Source organism: Microcaecilia unicolor, chromosome 2 (genome assembly GCF_901765095.1).
Source record: "Microcaecilia unicolor chromosome 2, aMicUni1.1, whole genome shotgun sequence".
NCBI lineage: Eukaryota > Metazoa > Chordata > Amphibia > Gymnophiona > Siphonopidae > Microcaecilia > Microcaecilia unicolor.
Genome location: NC_044032.1, coordinates 632,888,164 through 632,900,867, shown reverse-complemented (window position 1 = coordinate 632,900,867; position 12,704 = coordinate 632,888,164). Strand labels below are relative to the sequence as shown.

General features: G+C 48.6%; 1 protein-coding gene across 1 annotated transcript in view; it reads right to left on the bottom strand.

Moving 5' to 3' along the window:
• Positions 1-12,704, bottom strand: part of SLC7A11 (solute carrier family 7 member 11) — a 205,363-nt gene that overhangs the window by 40,641 nt on the left and 152,018 nt on the right. Inside the window, exons 9-10 of the mRNA XM_030191730.1 lie at positions 11,396-11,492; positions 4,691-4,840 (exon numbers count right to left, since the gene is read on the bottom strand). Coding sequence (XP_030047590.1) covers positions 4,691-4,840; positions 11,396-11,492 — 247 coding nt within the window. The remainder of the gene's footprint in view (positions 1-4,690; positions 4,841-11,395; positions 11,493-12,704) is intronic.

Below are 12,704 nucleotides of genomic sequence, written 5' to 3'. Positions count from 1 at the left end.
GTTGGAATTTGGGAATGCCTAACAGTAAGCTGTTGCAAGTAAGCTGGATGCTTGGAATGCCCTCCCGCGGGAGGTGGTGGAAATGAAAACGGTAACGGAATTCAAACATGCGTGGGATAAGCATAAAGGAATCCTGTGCCGAAGGAATGGATCCTCAGGAGCTTAGTCAAGATTGGGAGGCGGGGCTGGTGGTTGGGAGGCGGGGATAGGGCTGGGCAGACTTATACGGTCTGTGCCAGAGCCAGTGGTTGGGAGGAGGGGCTGGTGGTTGGGAGGCGGGGATAGTGCTGGGCAGACTTATACAGTCTGTGCCCTGAAGAGCACAGGTACAAATCAAAGTAGGGTATACACAAAAAGCAGCAAATATGAGTTATCTTGTTGGGCAGACTGGATGGACCGTGCAGGTCTTTTTCTGCCATCATCTACTATGTTACTATGTAATAATCAAAGCACGGCATAATCAGACTTTGCATCGTGAGGTCTAAAATTCTGGGGTGCTAATAGACCCTTCAATCGTCTTACCAATCTTAGCTTAAAGAAGACACCTTTAATGATCTTTCCTATTTGCACTTTCTTCGTGAGACCTGAATGTACCATCACTCCCAAATGCCTCATGACACTAATAATAGGTATAGATTCCCCTTCAAATGTGAAGCAAGTAGGCAAGTCAGATGATTCACACTTCGCTAACAATAAAATCCTTGTTTTCTTGACATTCAATTTCAGACCATTTGCTTTCATCCAACTTTTAATCGAATACAGGATTAATTTCAATTTATCAAAAGTAGCCAAAACATGACCATCATCAGCGTGGACGTCATCAACATATAACTCCCATCTGATGACTGATGCTATTGTCTTCCCCTCCCCATCCAATCCAAAGACCAGAATTACTGTCCTCCCCCCCCCCCCCCCCCCCCGGGGACTGGTGCTGCTGTCCTCCACTCCTCTCCCCCTCCCCCCCAATGACCAGCACTACTATCCTCCACCCCCAACCCGACCAGCATTGCACTTACTGTTCTAGTGCTCACTGAATCTGAGGGCAATGCTCTGTGATGGGCTGGTGTAGGATCTTGAGTATCTGAAACATGATCAAGGCCTGCCGGCTTCTGTGAGCACCAGAATGGTAAGCTCAATGCCAGAAGGGGGGTGGAGGACAGAAGAATTGGTCATCGGGAGGGGGGAAGTGGAAGACAGCAATGCGGTTACTGGATTTTATTCACAGGTTCTACCTTCTTCAGATGCCATTTTTGGCCTGACCAATGCTCACTGAAGCTTACACTTGAATATAGAACCCCCCACCCCCTCAGTTTATATTCAAGTTAACAATTTTCCCCCTTTTTGAGGGGAAAAACTGCTATCTCGGTTTATACTCAAATAGGTTTACATTTGAGTATATACAGTAACTGGACAGTGCCATTGAATATCACCACAGACTGCCCCTGCATTATCCAGTTAGTGCTTGAGGGGTCTGTGGGCGGATGTGAGAGGAGCTAGAATCTAATCAGCAAGCAGCCATATTCAGACCGTTGACCAGTTAGGTACATCACTGAAGTTAGGACAGCCTTAGCCACAAAGCTAGCTAGGTACCAGTCTGAATATTGGCCTGTGCCTGGTTAGCTTCTGGGTTGCGGCACCACTTTTCCTGCAGACCTCCCCATCCCTCTCACCCCAGAAGCACCACGAGGCTGGTACTAGAAGGTGTGGCAGCCATTTTGATGTGGCTTCCAACATGGGCATCACTCCTGCCTATTTACCACTGGACTAACAAGGATTCATTAAGGTAGACCTGGGGGCAGTGGGGGGGGGGGGGGGCATGCCTACCTTGCTTTATCTTCAGGGGGTGGATGAGAAGAGGTGGGGTGGGTGGGACGTGAAATCGAGATAGGATTAGGATCTGGGCAATAATTTTTTTTATGCGGGCCTGGTTGAATATGGGCTGGGATCCGCAAAACTTCTGGTGGCCAGGCTAATAGGAATTGGTCCTAAATATTCTGTGCTGGTGGCCTGGACATGGTGGTCAGAATCAGAGGCGTAGCCAGACAGCCAATTTTGAGTGGGCCTGAGTCCAAGGTGAGTGGGCACTGAATTCATGCCCCCTTCTGCTCTGCTTTGCTCCGCTTTCTGCTCTTCCTCCCTCCACCCACAAGCCTAAAATATTAATTACCTGAGCAGGAGGGGATCTACAAACCCCGCTAGATGAAGATTTCCTCCTGCTCAGGCAGTCGGCGCTCTTCCAAACAGCAGCCAGCAGCACTTTCTTCGAACTGATGCCACAGCCAGCAGGCTGTGTATGCATGAAAACTAAGCATGTGCAGAGGGGTTGATGTTGGTGTCAGCTCGAGACAAGGGCTGCCAGCTGCCTGAGGAGGAGGACATCTTCAGCTGGTGAGGTTTGAGTATCTATTCCAGCCATAGCAAGCCCTGGTCCACCCAGGCCCACCCATGGCTACGCCACTGGTCAGAATATTAAAAAATGCTAAGCACTGTAGGCTGAATATCAACCAGATATATATATATTTTATTTTTTTTTTGGGGGGGGGGGGGGGTTGCAGGGCTCCCATTTACCACCACAAGTGTAACAGGTAGGGGGGATGGGCCTGGGTCCACCTGCCTGGAGTGCACTGTACCCACTAAAAACTGTTCCAGGGACCTGCATACTGCTGTGATGGAGCTGGGTATGACATTTCAGGCTGGCATAGAGGCTGGCAAAAAAATGCTTTTTAATTTTTCTTTTTGGGTGGGAGGGGGTTGATGAGCACTGGGAGAGTGAGGGGAGGTCATCCCCGATTCACTCCGGTGGTCATCTGCTCAGTTGGGGCACATTTTTGAGGCTTGATCCTAAAAATAAATGGACCAAGTGAAGCCGGCCAAGTGCTCGTCAGAGCCAGCCTTCTTTTTTCCATTATCGGCTGAAGCCGGCCATCTCGTAACCACGCCCCGTCCCACCTTCCGTACCCTGCCGAAACGCCCCTTTTAACATTGGCCGGCCCTGCGACGGAAAGCAGTTGAAGCCGGCCAAAATTGGCTTTCGATTATACCGATTTGGCCGGGTTGAGGAGCTGGCCGACCATCTCCCGATTTGTGTCGGAAGATGGCCGGTGATCTCCTTCGAAAATAAGCAGGATAGTAACATAGTAGATGACGGCAGCAAAAGACCTGTATGGTCCATCCAGTCTGCCCAACAAGATAAACTCATATGTGCTACTTTATATGTATACCTGACGGTAGTTCTAATTTGACGCATGTGGTACATGCATAGGCACCTATTGGGCTCATTTTCGAAAGAGAAGGGCACCCATCTTTCGACACAAATCGGGAGATGGGCGTCCTTCTCCCAGGGTCGCCCAAATCAGCATAATCGAAAGCCGATTTTGGGCGCCCTCAACTGCTTTCCGTCGCGGGACGACCAAAGTTCCCTGGGGCGTGTCGGAAGCATAACGAAGGCAGGACTGGGGCATGCTTAACACATGGGCATCCTCAGCCGATAATGGAAAAAAGAAGGGCGTCCCTGACGAACACTTGGCCAACTTTACTTGGTCCTTTTTTTGTTAGGATCAAGCCACGAAAAGGTGCCCAAACTTACCAGATGACCACTGGAGGGAATCGGGAATGACCTCCCCTTACTCCCCTAGTGGTCACTAACCCCCTCCCACCCTCAAAAAAATATTTTAAAAATATTTTTTGCCAGCCTCTATGCTAGCCTCAAATATCATACCCAGCTCCATGAGAGCAGTATGCAGGTCCCTGGAGCAGTTTTAGTGGGTACTGCAGTGCAATTCAGGCAGGCGGACCCAGGCCCACCCACCCCCCTACCTGTTAAACTTGTGGTGGTAAATGTGAGCCCTCCAAAACCCACCACAAACCCACTGTACCCACATCTAGGTGCCCCCCTTCATCCCTAAGGGCTATGGTAGTGGTGTACAGTTGTAGGGAGTGGCTTTGGGGGGGGGGGGGTTGGGGGGCTCAGTACACAAGGTAAGGGAGCCATGTACCTGGAAGCAATTTATGAAGTCCACTGCAGTGCCCCCTAGGGTGCCCGGTTGGTGTCCTGGCATATGAGGAGGACCAGTGCACTACAAATGCTGGCTCCTCCCACAACCAAAGAGCTTGGATTTGGTCGTTTCTGAGATGGGCGTCTTCGGGTTCCATTATCGCCGAAAATCGCGGACGACCATCTCTAGGGACGACCATCTCTAGGGACGACCACCTCTAAGGTCGACCTAAATGTGGAGATTTGGGCGTCCCCGACCGTATTATCGAAACGAAAGATGGCCGCCCATCTTGTTTCGATAATACGGGTTTCCCCGCCCCTTCGCCGGGACGTCCTGTGAGGATGCCCTCAGGAAAACTTGAGCACCCCGTTCGATTATGCCCCTCTACGCGTCTTAGTAAAAGGGCCCCTTAGCGTTTAGCGTGTGCTAATCATTAGCTCGTGCTAAAAACGTTAGCACACCCTTAGTGCTGCTTAGCAAATAGGGCCCTGAATATTGCAAACAACAGCCAATATCTGGACACTGGCAGGGTGTATCCAGTGTTAACTACAGCGGCCGTAGTTTAAAAAAAAAAAAACGCGGACCTCTGCAGTCTGAATATCTGCCTCTGTGTTGTTTAAATGAGACGCTTTATACCATGCTCAACCGATTCTGTTTGGGCATTAAAATCTGAGTAACATGACACCGGTCATTACCTTGAAAGGGCGAGGCATGTCTGGCCGCCTGTATCTGAGATAAATCAGCCCCACAACTGCCAGCCCGATAAACAGCCAACGGGCAAAGCTGAGGAAATTCAAAAGACTGTAGAGATCGCCGGTGAAGAGCATAATCATGGTTAAGGGGTACTGCAAAAAAGAAAAAAAAAGAGAGAAATACATATATATATATTTTTTTGTTACATTTGTACCCTGCACTTTCCCACTCATGTAGCTTACATGGGGCAATGGAGGGTTAAGTGACTTGCCCAGAGTCACAAGGAGGTGCCTGTGCCTGAAGTGGGAATTGACCTCAGTTCCTCAGTTCCCCAGGCTCAAGGTCCACCACCCTAACCACTAGGCCACTCCTCCACTGTTGCTACTATTTGAGATTCTACATGGAATGTTGCTATGCCAACATTCCATGTGGAAGTCGGCTCTTGCAGATCACCAATGTGGCCGCGCAGGCTTCTGCTTCTGTGAGTCTGACGTCCTGCATGTACGTGCAGGACGTCAGACTCACAGAAACAGAAGCCTGCGCAGCCTTCTACATGGAATGTTGCTAGTGGAATAGCAACATTCCATGTAGAATCTCCAATAGTAGCAACATTCCATGTAGAATCTCCAATAGTATCCATTTTATTTTTGTTACATTTGTACCCTGCGCTTTCCCACTCATGGCAGGCTCAATGCGGCTTACATGGGGCAATGGAGGGTTAAGTGACTTGCCCAGAGTCACAAGGAGCTGCCTGTGCCTGAAGTGGGAATCGAACTCAGTTCTTCAGGACCAAAGTCCACCACCCTAACCACTAAGCCACTCCTCCCTACATATATAAACCAGTGCCGTCTTAATGCAACATCAACCCTACTAAATGCAAAGGATGAACAACCAAGCAAAATGCACGCTCACAGCACAGGGTTATAATATATTTAAGGTGTTGGAAGTGACAGGAACCAGCTAGAAATGAGTTTTAAAAACCAAAACCAAAGCTCCTTCTTTGGGCACAAAGCACCGCTTTAAAGAAAAGCCCCATTCGTGCCCAGGAATACATTCTGGATCTACTGGGGAGGCTGTCTCCAGGGCCATGGGAGAGCCGAGCGCTCGATTTGGTGCTTACGTCTAAGAAAAAATATATATATTCCCAGCAACGTTTTCAAATGAAATGAGCATTTCTAAACCCACGTCAATCTTCTGCACCCAAAGCAATGCATCAGCTAAAATGGAAACTGGTTTGCAGGACAGGCTGATCAAGCACAGTGAAAAGAGCTCCTTCTGTGCTACTACCCCCTGCATCTGAGATTCATTTCGCCTGCTGTAATATCCTTTTGGAAAGACTGCATGAGCAAATGTTGCCCTTCAAAGAGCCTCGGCCCAAACTGTGCTTGTCTACCTCGAACCTGCACTTCAAACGGGGAGCTCATCTCTGCTTTGTCATCCATTTCTACCGGCTTTACATGTGCAAAGTCCTCATAAGGAGGAACTTGGCAGTTCTTAAACACTGAAAGGGAGTTTTGATGAAGTGAATGTGAAGGTTATTAAGTTATATCTTTCTCTGCCGGACTCTGTGTCTCTCAGAAAGAACCCCATGATCACTTCCTTTCCATATTTCCCGTCCCCAGAAATATATCTCATTAAGAAGTGATTTTCCTTGCTGCCTCTAAGTTAAATAGCATCACCAGCAGCACAGAGAAAACAGGGGAATGGTTCCTGGCTAGTGCAGCCTTATCATCCTTCAGTGCTTCCCCCCCCCCCCCCAAAAATAAAATACAGAGGAAGCCCTCAATCTCTGCACTTGCAACCAGGGGCATAGCCAGACTTCGACGGGAGGGGGGTCCAGAGCCTGAGATGAGGGGGCACATTTTAGCCCCCCCCCCCAGTGCCGCCGACCCCCCCGCACGCCGCCAGCTTTGACCCTGCCGCTGCTGCCGCCACAACCCTCTTGACCCCCCCTTCCCGCCACCAACCCTCTCCCGCCACGTACCTTTGCTGGCGGAGGACCCCCACCCCCACCAGCCGAAGTCCTCTTCTCGGCCGCGCGGTGTTGCCGAATGATCTGATCAAGTTTGAATCTGTTTCTGTGCGTGCGTCTGACGTCCTGCACGTACAGAAACTTGATTAGATCATTCGGCAAGCAACGCCGCGCGGCCGAGAAGAGGACTTTGGTTGCCGGGGGTTGGGGTCTCCCCGCCAGAAAAGGTACGCGACAGCGGCGGGGGAGGGTTGGCGGCGGGAAGGGGGGGCCAAAGGGTCACGGCACTGTGGATTCAGTGTCCAGTCTTTTTAGGTGAGATGCAACAGGAATGTGATTTTAAATGGTTTCCTAAAGCCATCCTGGGGACCCCACAGACAGGCAGAGTTTCAGGACATCCCCAATGAATATGTATAACTCAAAAAAATTGACTATCTATATATAATATGATTAGACAATATCTAATATCTAAAATCAAACACAATCATATCTTTATATCTAAACTAGTAAAAAAGCTCCGTTTCTGATGCAAATGAAACAGGGGCTAGCAAGGTTTTCTTCTGTGTGCATGTGGGAGTGTGTGTGTCCCTGCCCTCTGCCCTCTCTCCCTTCCCCTGTGCTCTCTGTCCCCGCCCCCCTCGGAGTCGAGTCCTTCAGTGTTAAGTTTCCTGCTGTGTTTGTGTTACAGAGATAGTGAGGGCTTCTGCCCTCTCTCCCCTCCCCCCTCTGAGTCCTTCACTGTTACAGAGAGAGCGATTTGATTTCGTGCTTTGCTGTGTTTTCCTTCACTGTTTGTGTTACAGAGAGAGCGAGGGCGGGGCAGACACTCCTGGGGAAACCGGATATCTCTCCCCCTTCACACTTCCGGCTGGAGGCTTCATTTAGAACGTTGGTGGTGCCTTTTATATAGAGAGATTTTAAAAATATTCTTTATTCAAAAATTCGATAACAAAAGCCACTTAAAATAAGGAAAGGCTGACTGTTAAGCTGGGCAATATAATACACATGAATTGACTTCAACTAGAATCATCACAATGTATATATCATATAATACAAACTCCAAATAGGTGGGAAAATGCGGGATACAAATGCAATAAATAATAAAAATAATATGTCAAGAACTAAACCACCTATATCAAAGACACTTGTCACAAATAATCAGTGGTTTTTCTAATGTATGGTTTTATTATAAATTTTTCCCCCAAAACTAAATTTTTTTTTAAATTTTTAATTTTTTTTAGTTTTTAACTATTCTCTTGAGGAAATGAGACTTCAAAGAGGGAAAATGCCTCTGTATGTCGGTGGTCTGAATATTATTGCGTTTACAAACTCGCCGAACAGCCTGATATCATTAAGAGAAGACAATTCGAAGATAAGTTTGAAATTTTTTGATATTTTTGTTATTTGTGCTGACATATGCCATTTGCAACATTTCAAATAACAGACTGCAAGAATATATGCTATACTCAATGATTTTTAAAATAAGTAAAGAGGAAAAGAGAATAAAATAGAGGGTTTTTAGCCAATGAAGAGAAGCTGTTCGGTGAGTCTGTAAATGTAATAATATTCAGACCGCCGACATACGGACGTACACAGAGGAAGTATTGGTTTCATCAATTAGAGTAGTAATTCTAAATTTTAAATTATTGCATCATTTGGAGGGGCTGGTTATAGGGATCCCCTGTGTTCATGCAGAGATGTTTTCACCTAATAAAGGGCCACCAAAACAGACGTTATGAGAATCAGGTGCTTAACAATCAGACTTATTACTTATAAATAAAATAAAAAGTAATAATTAGGTTGGAAAAACCTGGGAGCATTTAACATCTTTTTTTTTCCTGTGCCAAAAGGAAAAGATGGCATGTGGGAACTTGCTCCTTTTGTTTTGTTGATTGTAGGGGTATATTATAAAAATGCACTTGCCTATTTTTATTACTATTATTTCACAGAGAGGTATTGAATAATGAGGGAAGGACTTCCTTCATGCAGAAGTTCTGTCCAGAGTCAGTCTAAACATTGAGTAAAACACACTATTAGCTGCCAAGTTCATACAAAGTTAATTATGTTCAATGGAAAATAAATCTGTTGGCTCGGTCTGCTTGCTATGTGAATATTCTATCACTGTTTCATTATTGCTACCAATAATTACATATTAAGGGCATTTGCTTTAAGCTTTATTTTAATTTGTTTATCCAGTCCTTACATGCACATGGTTTTGCTTTTTAAACCCAAAGGTGAATCCTAAGAGTGGTGGAATAATTAGGTATAAACTGTATTTCTGACTTTACTTGTTTTGGACTGCGTTGTGTCCTGCTGATCTGTACATCTGCTGACTGGAATTTTGGAAGATGGAAATGAGAAAATAATTAAGTTTTGGATTACTCTGTAGAAGTTGTTGTATACTTTTGCAATATATATATATATATATGGATGCCCACAAGAAAAACCTCACTCTTTGGCCTTCAATCTCCAGGATAGCGGTGGTAAATCTCCAGCTTTGAGATGGGCCACCCTTGGCGTCTATGAACTCCTTTACCTTTGCTGGCAGGGATACCAAGTCCCGCCAGCCAAATAAATGGACTGCTGCTGCTCCTCTCTGCTTGTTTCTAGCTCTGAGCAGCATGCCAGGAGTTGGGTTGCCAGATGAGAAAAAATTTCCCCACCCAAAATCAGCCCTAAACCCGCCCAAACCCCGCCTCCAACGTCATCGACCCCGCCTCTGGCGTCACCTCTGATGTCGTTAACCCCGCCCCTGACGTTACCTCTGACGTCATTAACCCCGCCCCGATGTCAACCCTGCCCCAGAAAAGCTTCTATTGGACCAAATTGGACCAATAGAAGCCCCGGAAAAAGCGCCCAAACCCGCACAGCTGCAGTGAAAAAGAAGCCCAATTTCCCGCAGCCTGCAGCCTTCGAAAATTTTCCGCATCCTTGCTTAAAAACCAGCCCAATTGGGTGGGAAACTGACCCATCTGGCAACCTCGAGCAAGTATGTATAAGAATTCCCGGCATGCTGCTCAGAGCCAGAACAAAGCAGCGGGGAGTGGCAGTAGTCCATTTATTTGGCTGGTGGGGCTCATCATCCCTGCCAGCAAAGGTATGCCTAGCATGACCGCATGGGAGGAGGAGGGAGGAGAAAGAGGAACGTGTTGTAGTGGCGTACCAAGGGGGGGCAGTGGGAGCAGTCCGCCCTGGGTGCACGCCGCTGGGGGGGTGCCACGCGCCGGTCAGCTTCGTTCGTTTCCATGCTCCCTCTGCCTCGGAACAGTAACCTGTTCCGGGGCAGAGGGAGCATGGAAACGAACGAAGCTGACCGGCGCGTGGCACCCCCCCAGCGGTGTGCACCCAGGGGAGGGGGTTCTTTCTTCGGGGGGGGGGGTTGTGCTGCACTGGGGGGGCGCTGCACCCGGGGGGGGGGGGCGCATCGGTGATCCGCCCCGGGTGTCAGCCCCCCTAGGAATGCCACTGATGTGTTGCCCCTAAGTCCACCTCAGACCCCCCCCAAAAAAATTGCAGAGCTGGCTATGCCTGGAGAGAGAGCCTGTTATTAAAAATTTCCCAGCACATCACTGCTTTGAAGCGTCTTTGAGTAATAACCTGGTGGTTGCATTCTTCCAGATTCTTCCCTAGTTGTACCCAAACATTATTGGTGACTTGTGACAGACGAGTGTGTTATGCAATAATGCATTAGCTAGCAGTACCTGGAGGCTCTCCAAACAAACCTCTTGCCCCCTGAGCCTTTCGCCACCTCCCTCCAAATAGTAATAAAGTAAACGTTGGCAGATAAAGATCTACACGGTCTATCCAGTCGCCCAAAAAGGTGGCCAGAGTTCCATCTAGCACTCTGCACAGGTTAACCTTCTTCAAGATTAAACACTGGCATACTTAAACTCTATCTTTCCCTAACGATTCTGGGGCACAGACCATAGAAGTCTGCCTGGAACTGGTCCTACTTCCCAACTACTGGAGTTGCCATTGAAACCCACTCCAGCCATGATCTTGAGCTGTATTTGCCATTTACAGGACCCAGACCGTAAAAGTCTGCCTATCAGTGGCATAGCAAGGGCAGGGCGGTGGGGGCGGTCCACCCCGGGTGCACGCTGAGCAGCCGCACGCCTGTCAGCTCTGCTGGTTCATGCTCCCTCTGCCCCGGAACAGGTTACTTCCTGTTATGGGGCAGAGGGAGCAGGGAGCCAGTGGAGCCGACAGGCGCTCGGCTGCTCTCTGCGCCCTCCAGCAGCCAAGAATGCACCCGGGGGGGAGGCTTGATGCACCAGGTAGGGGGGTGTCATTGCGCCGGGGGGGGGGGCTTGATGTGCCGGGGAGGGGTGTCATTGTGCCGGGAGGGGGTGTCGTGCTGCATCCTGGGGGGGACGGTCGCCTCTGCACCTGGGGGGGGGGGAGGTGCAGCGGCGATCCACCCCGGGTGGCAGCCAACCTAGGATCGCCACTGCTGCCTATCATTGGTCTTATTTCTCAACCTCTGAAGCTGCTGTCACAGCTCAATCCAGTAAGTTTTGCTTTAATCGGATCCCATCCTTTTTCTACACCGCAATCCTCTGTTTATCCCTCACATTCTCAAATTCTGTCACTCTTTTTGCCTTCACAACCTCCCCCAGGAGAACATTCCAGGCCTCTTCTACCCTTCCTGTGAAGAAGGCATTTCCTGCTTTTAAAAATTATTTCTTGACACTACCCCATCTGACACAAGGAAAAGGTGTTTAGTGTGATTTACCAGAATGATGACAGCCGGCAGAGGAGTGTGCTTGTGGACGTGAATCATGGAGATGATCTCTGGAAGATGACCTTCGCGGGATGCAACATAGAACATCCTGAGGAAAGAGAGCAATGAACAATTACACATCCAGGACTAGGTTCAGTAAACGGTGCCCAAATTTGGGCTCTGACAAGAATCCGTGTTGAACACTATTCTGTAAACAGTGCTACGAGCTGAGTGCTGTTTATAGAAAAGCTGATTTCTGCGCAAGCATTTTGGCAGGATGATTTACACCAACAGATGGTGTAAATCCTTGCACGTAAGTGAGGCATGGATCTCCGGAAATCTATAATACTGTGCGTACCTTTGGTGAATTCCCCTGACCCACCCATGCCTCTCCCATGGTCACACCCCCTTTTTATAGTAACATAGTTACATAGTTGATGACGGCAGAAAAAGACCTGCGCGGTCCATCCAGTCTGCCCAACAAGATAAACTCACATGTGCTACTTTTTGTGTATACCTTACCTTGATTTGTACCTGTCCTTTTCAGGGCACAGACCGTATAAGTCTGCCCAGCACTATCCCTGCCTCCCAACCACCAGTCCCGCCTCCCACCACCGGCTCTGGCACAGACCGTAGAAGTCTGCCCAGCACTATCCCCGCCTCCCACCACCGGCTCTAGCACAGACCGTAGAAGTCTGCCCAGCACAATCCCCGCCTCCCAACCACCAGTCCCGCCTCTCACCACCAGCTCTAGCACAGACCGTATAAGTCTGCCCAGCACCATCTCTGTCTCCCGCCACCGGCTTTGCCACCCAATCTCGTCTAAGCTCCTTAGGATCCATTCCTTCTGAGCAGGATTCCTTTATGTTTATCCCACGCATGTTTGAATTCCGTTACCGTTTTCGTTTCCACCACCTTCCGCAGGAGGGCATTCCAAGCATCCACTACTCTCTCCGTGAAATCTATAATACTGTGCGTACCTTTGGTGAATTCCCCTGACCCACCCATGCCTCTCCCATGGTCACACCCCCTTTTTATTTGCACCTTAAAAGATTTGCATGCTGATCTTTATAGAATATACATTAAATTCTGTCCCAAACAATCCCAACTTTTATAAGATACACAGTCCAAAATCACATGTTATTCAGAACTTCACCTTAGCTATATTACTTTCTTGCCGGGGATCTTCAGAGTAACTGACAGCATAAACCATTTGGGATCAGCGTCCCATATACTCATGGCGCCCGGGGGGGGGGGGGTGCACATCGGTGATCCGCCCCAGGTGGCAGCCGACCTAGGATCGTCACTGCTAAAGTGAGTA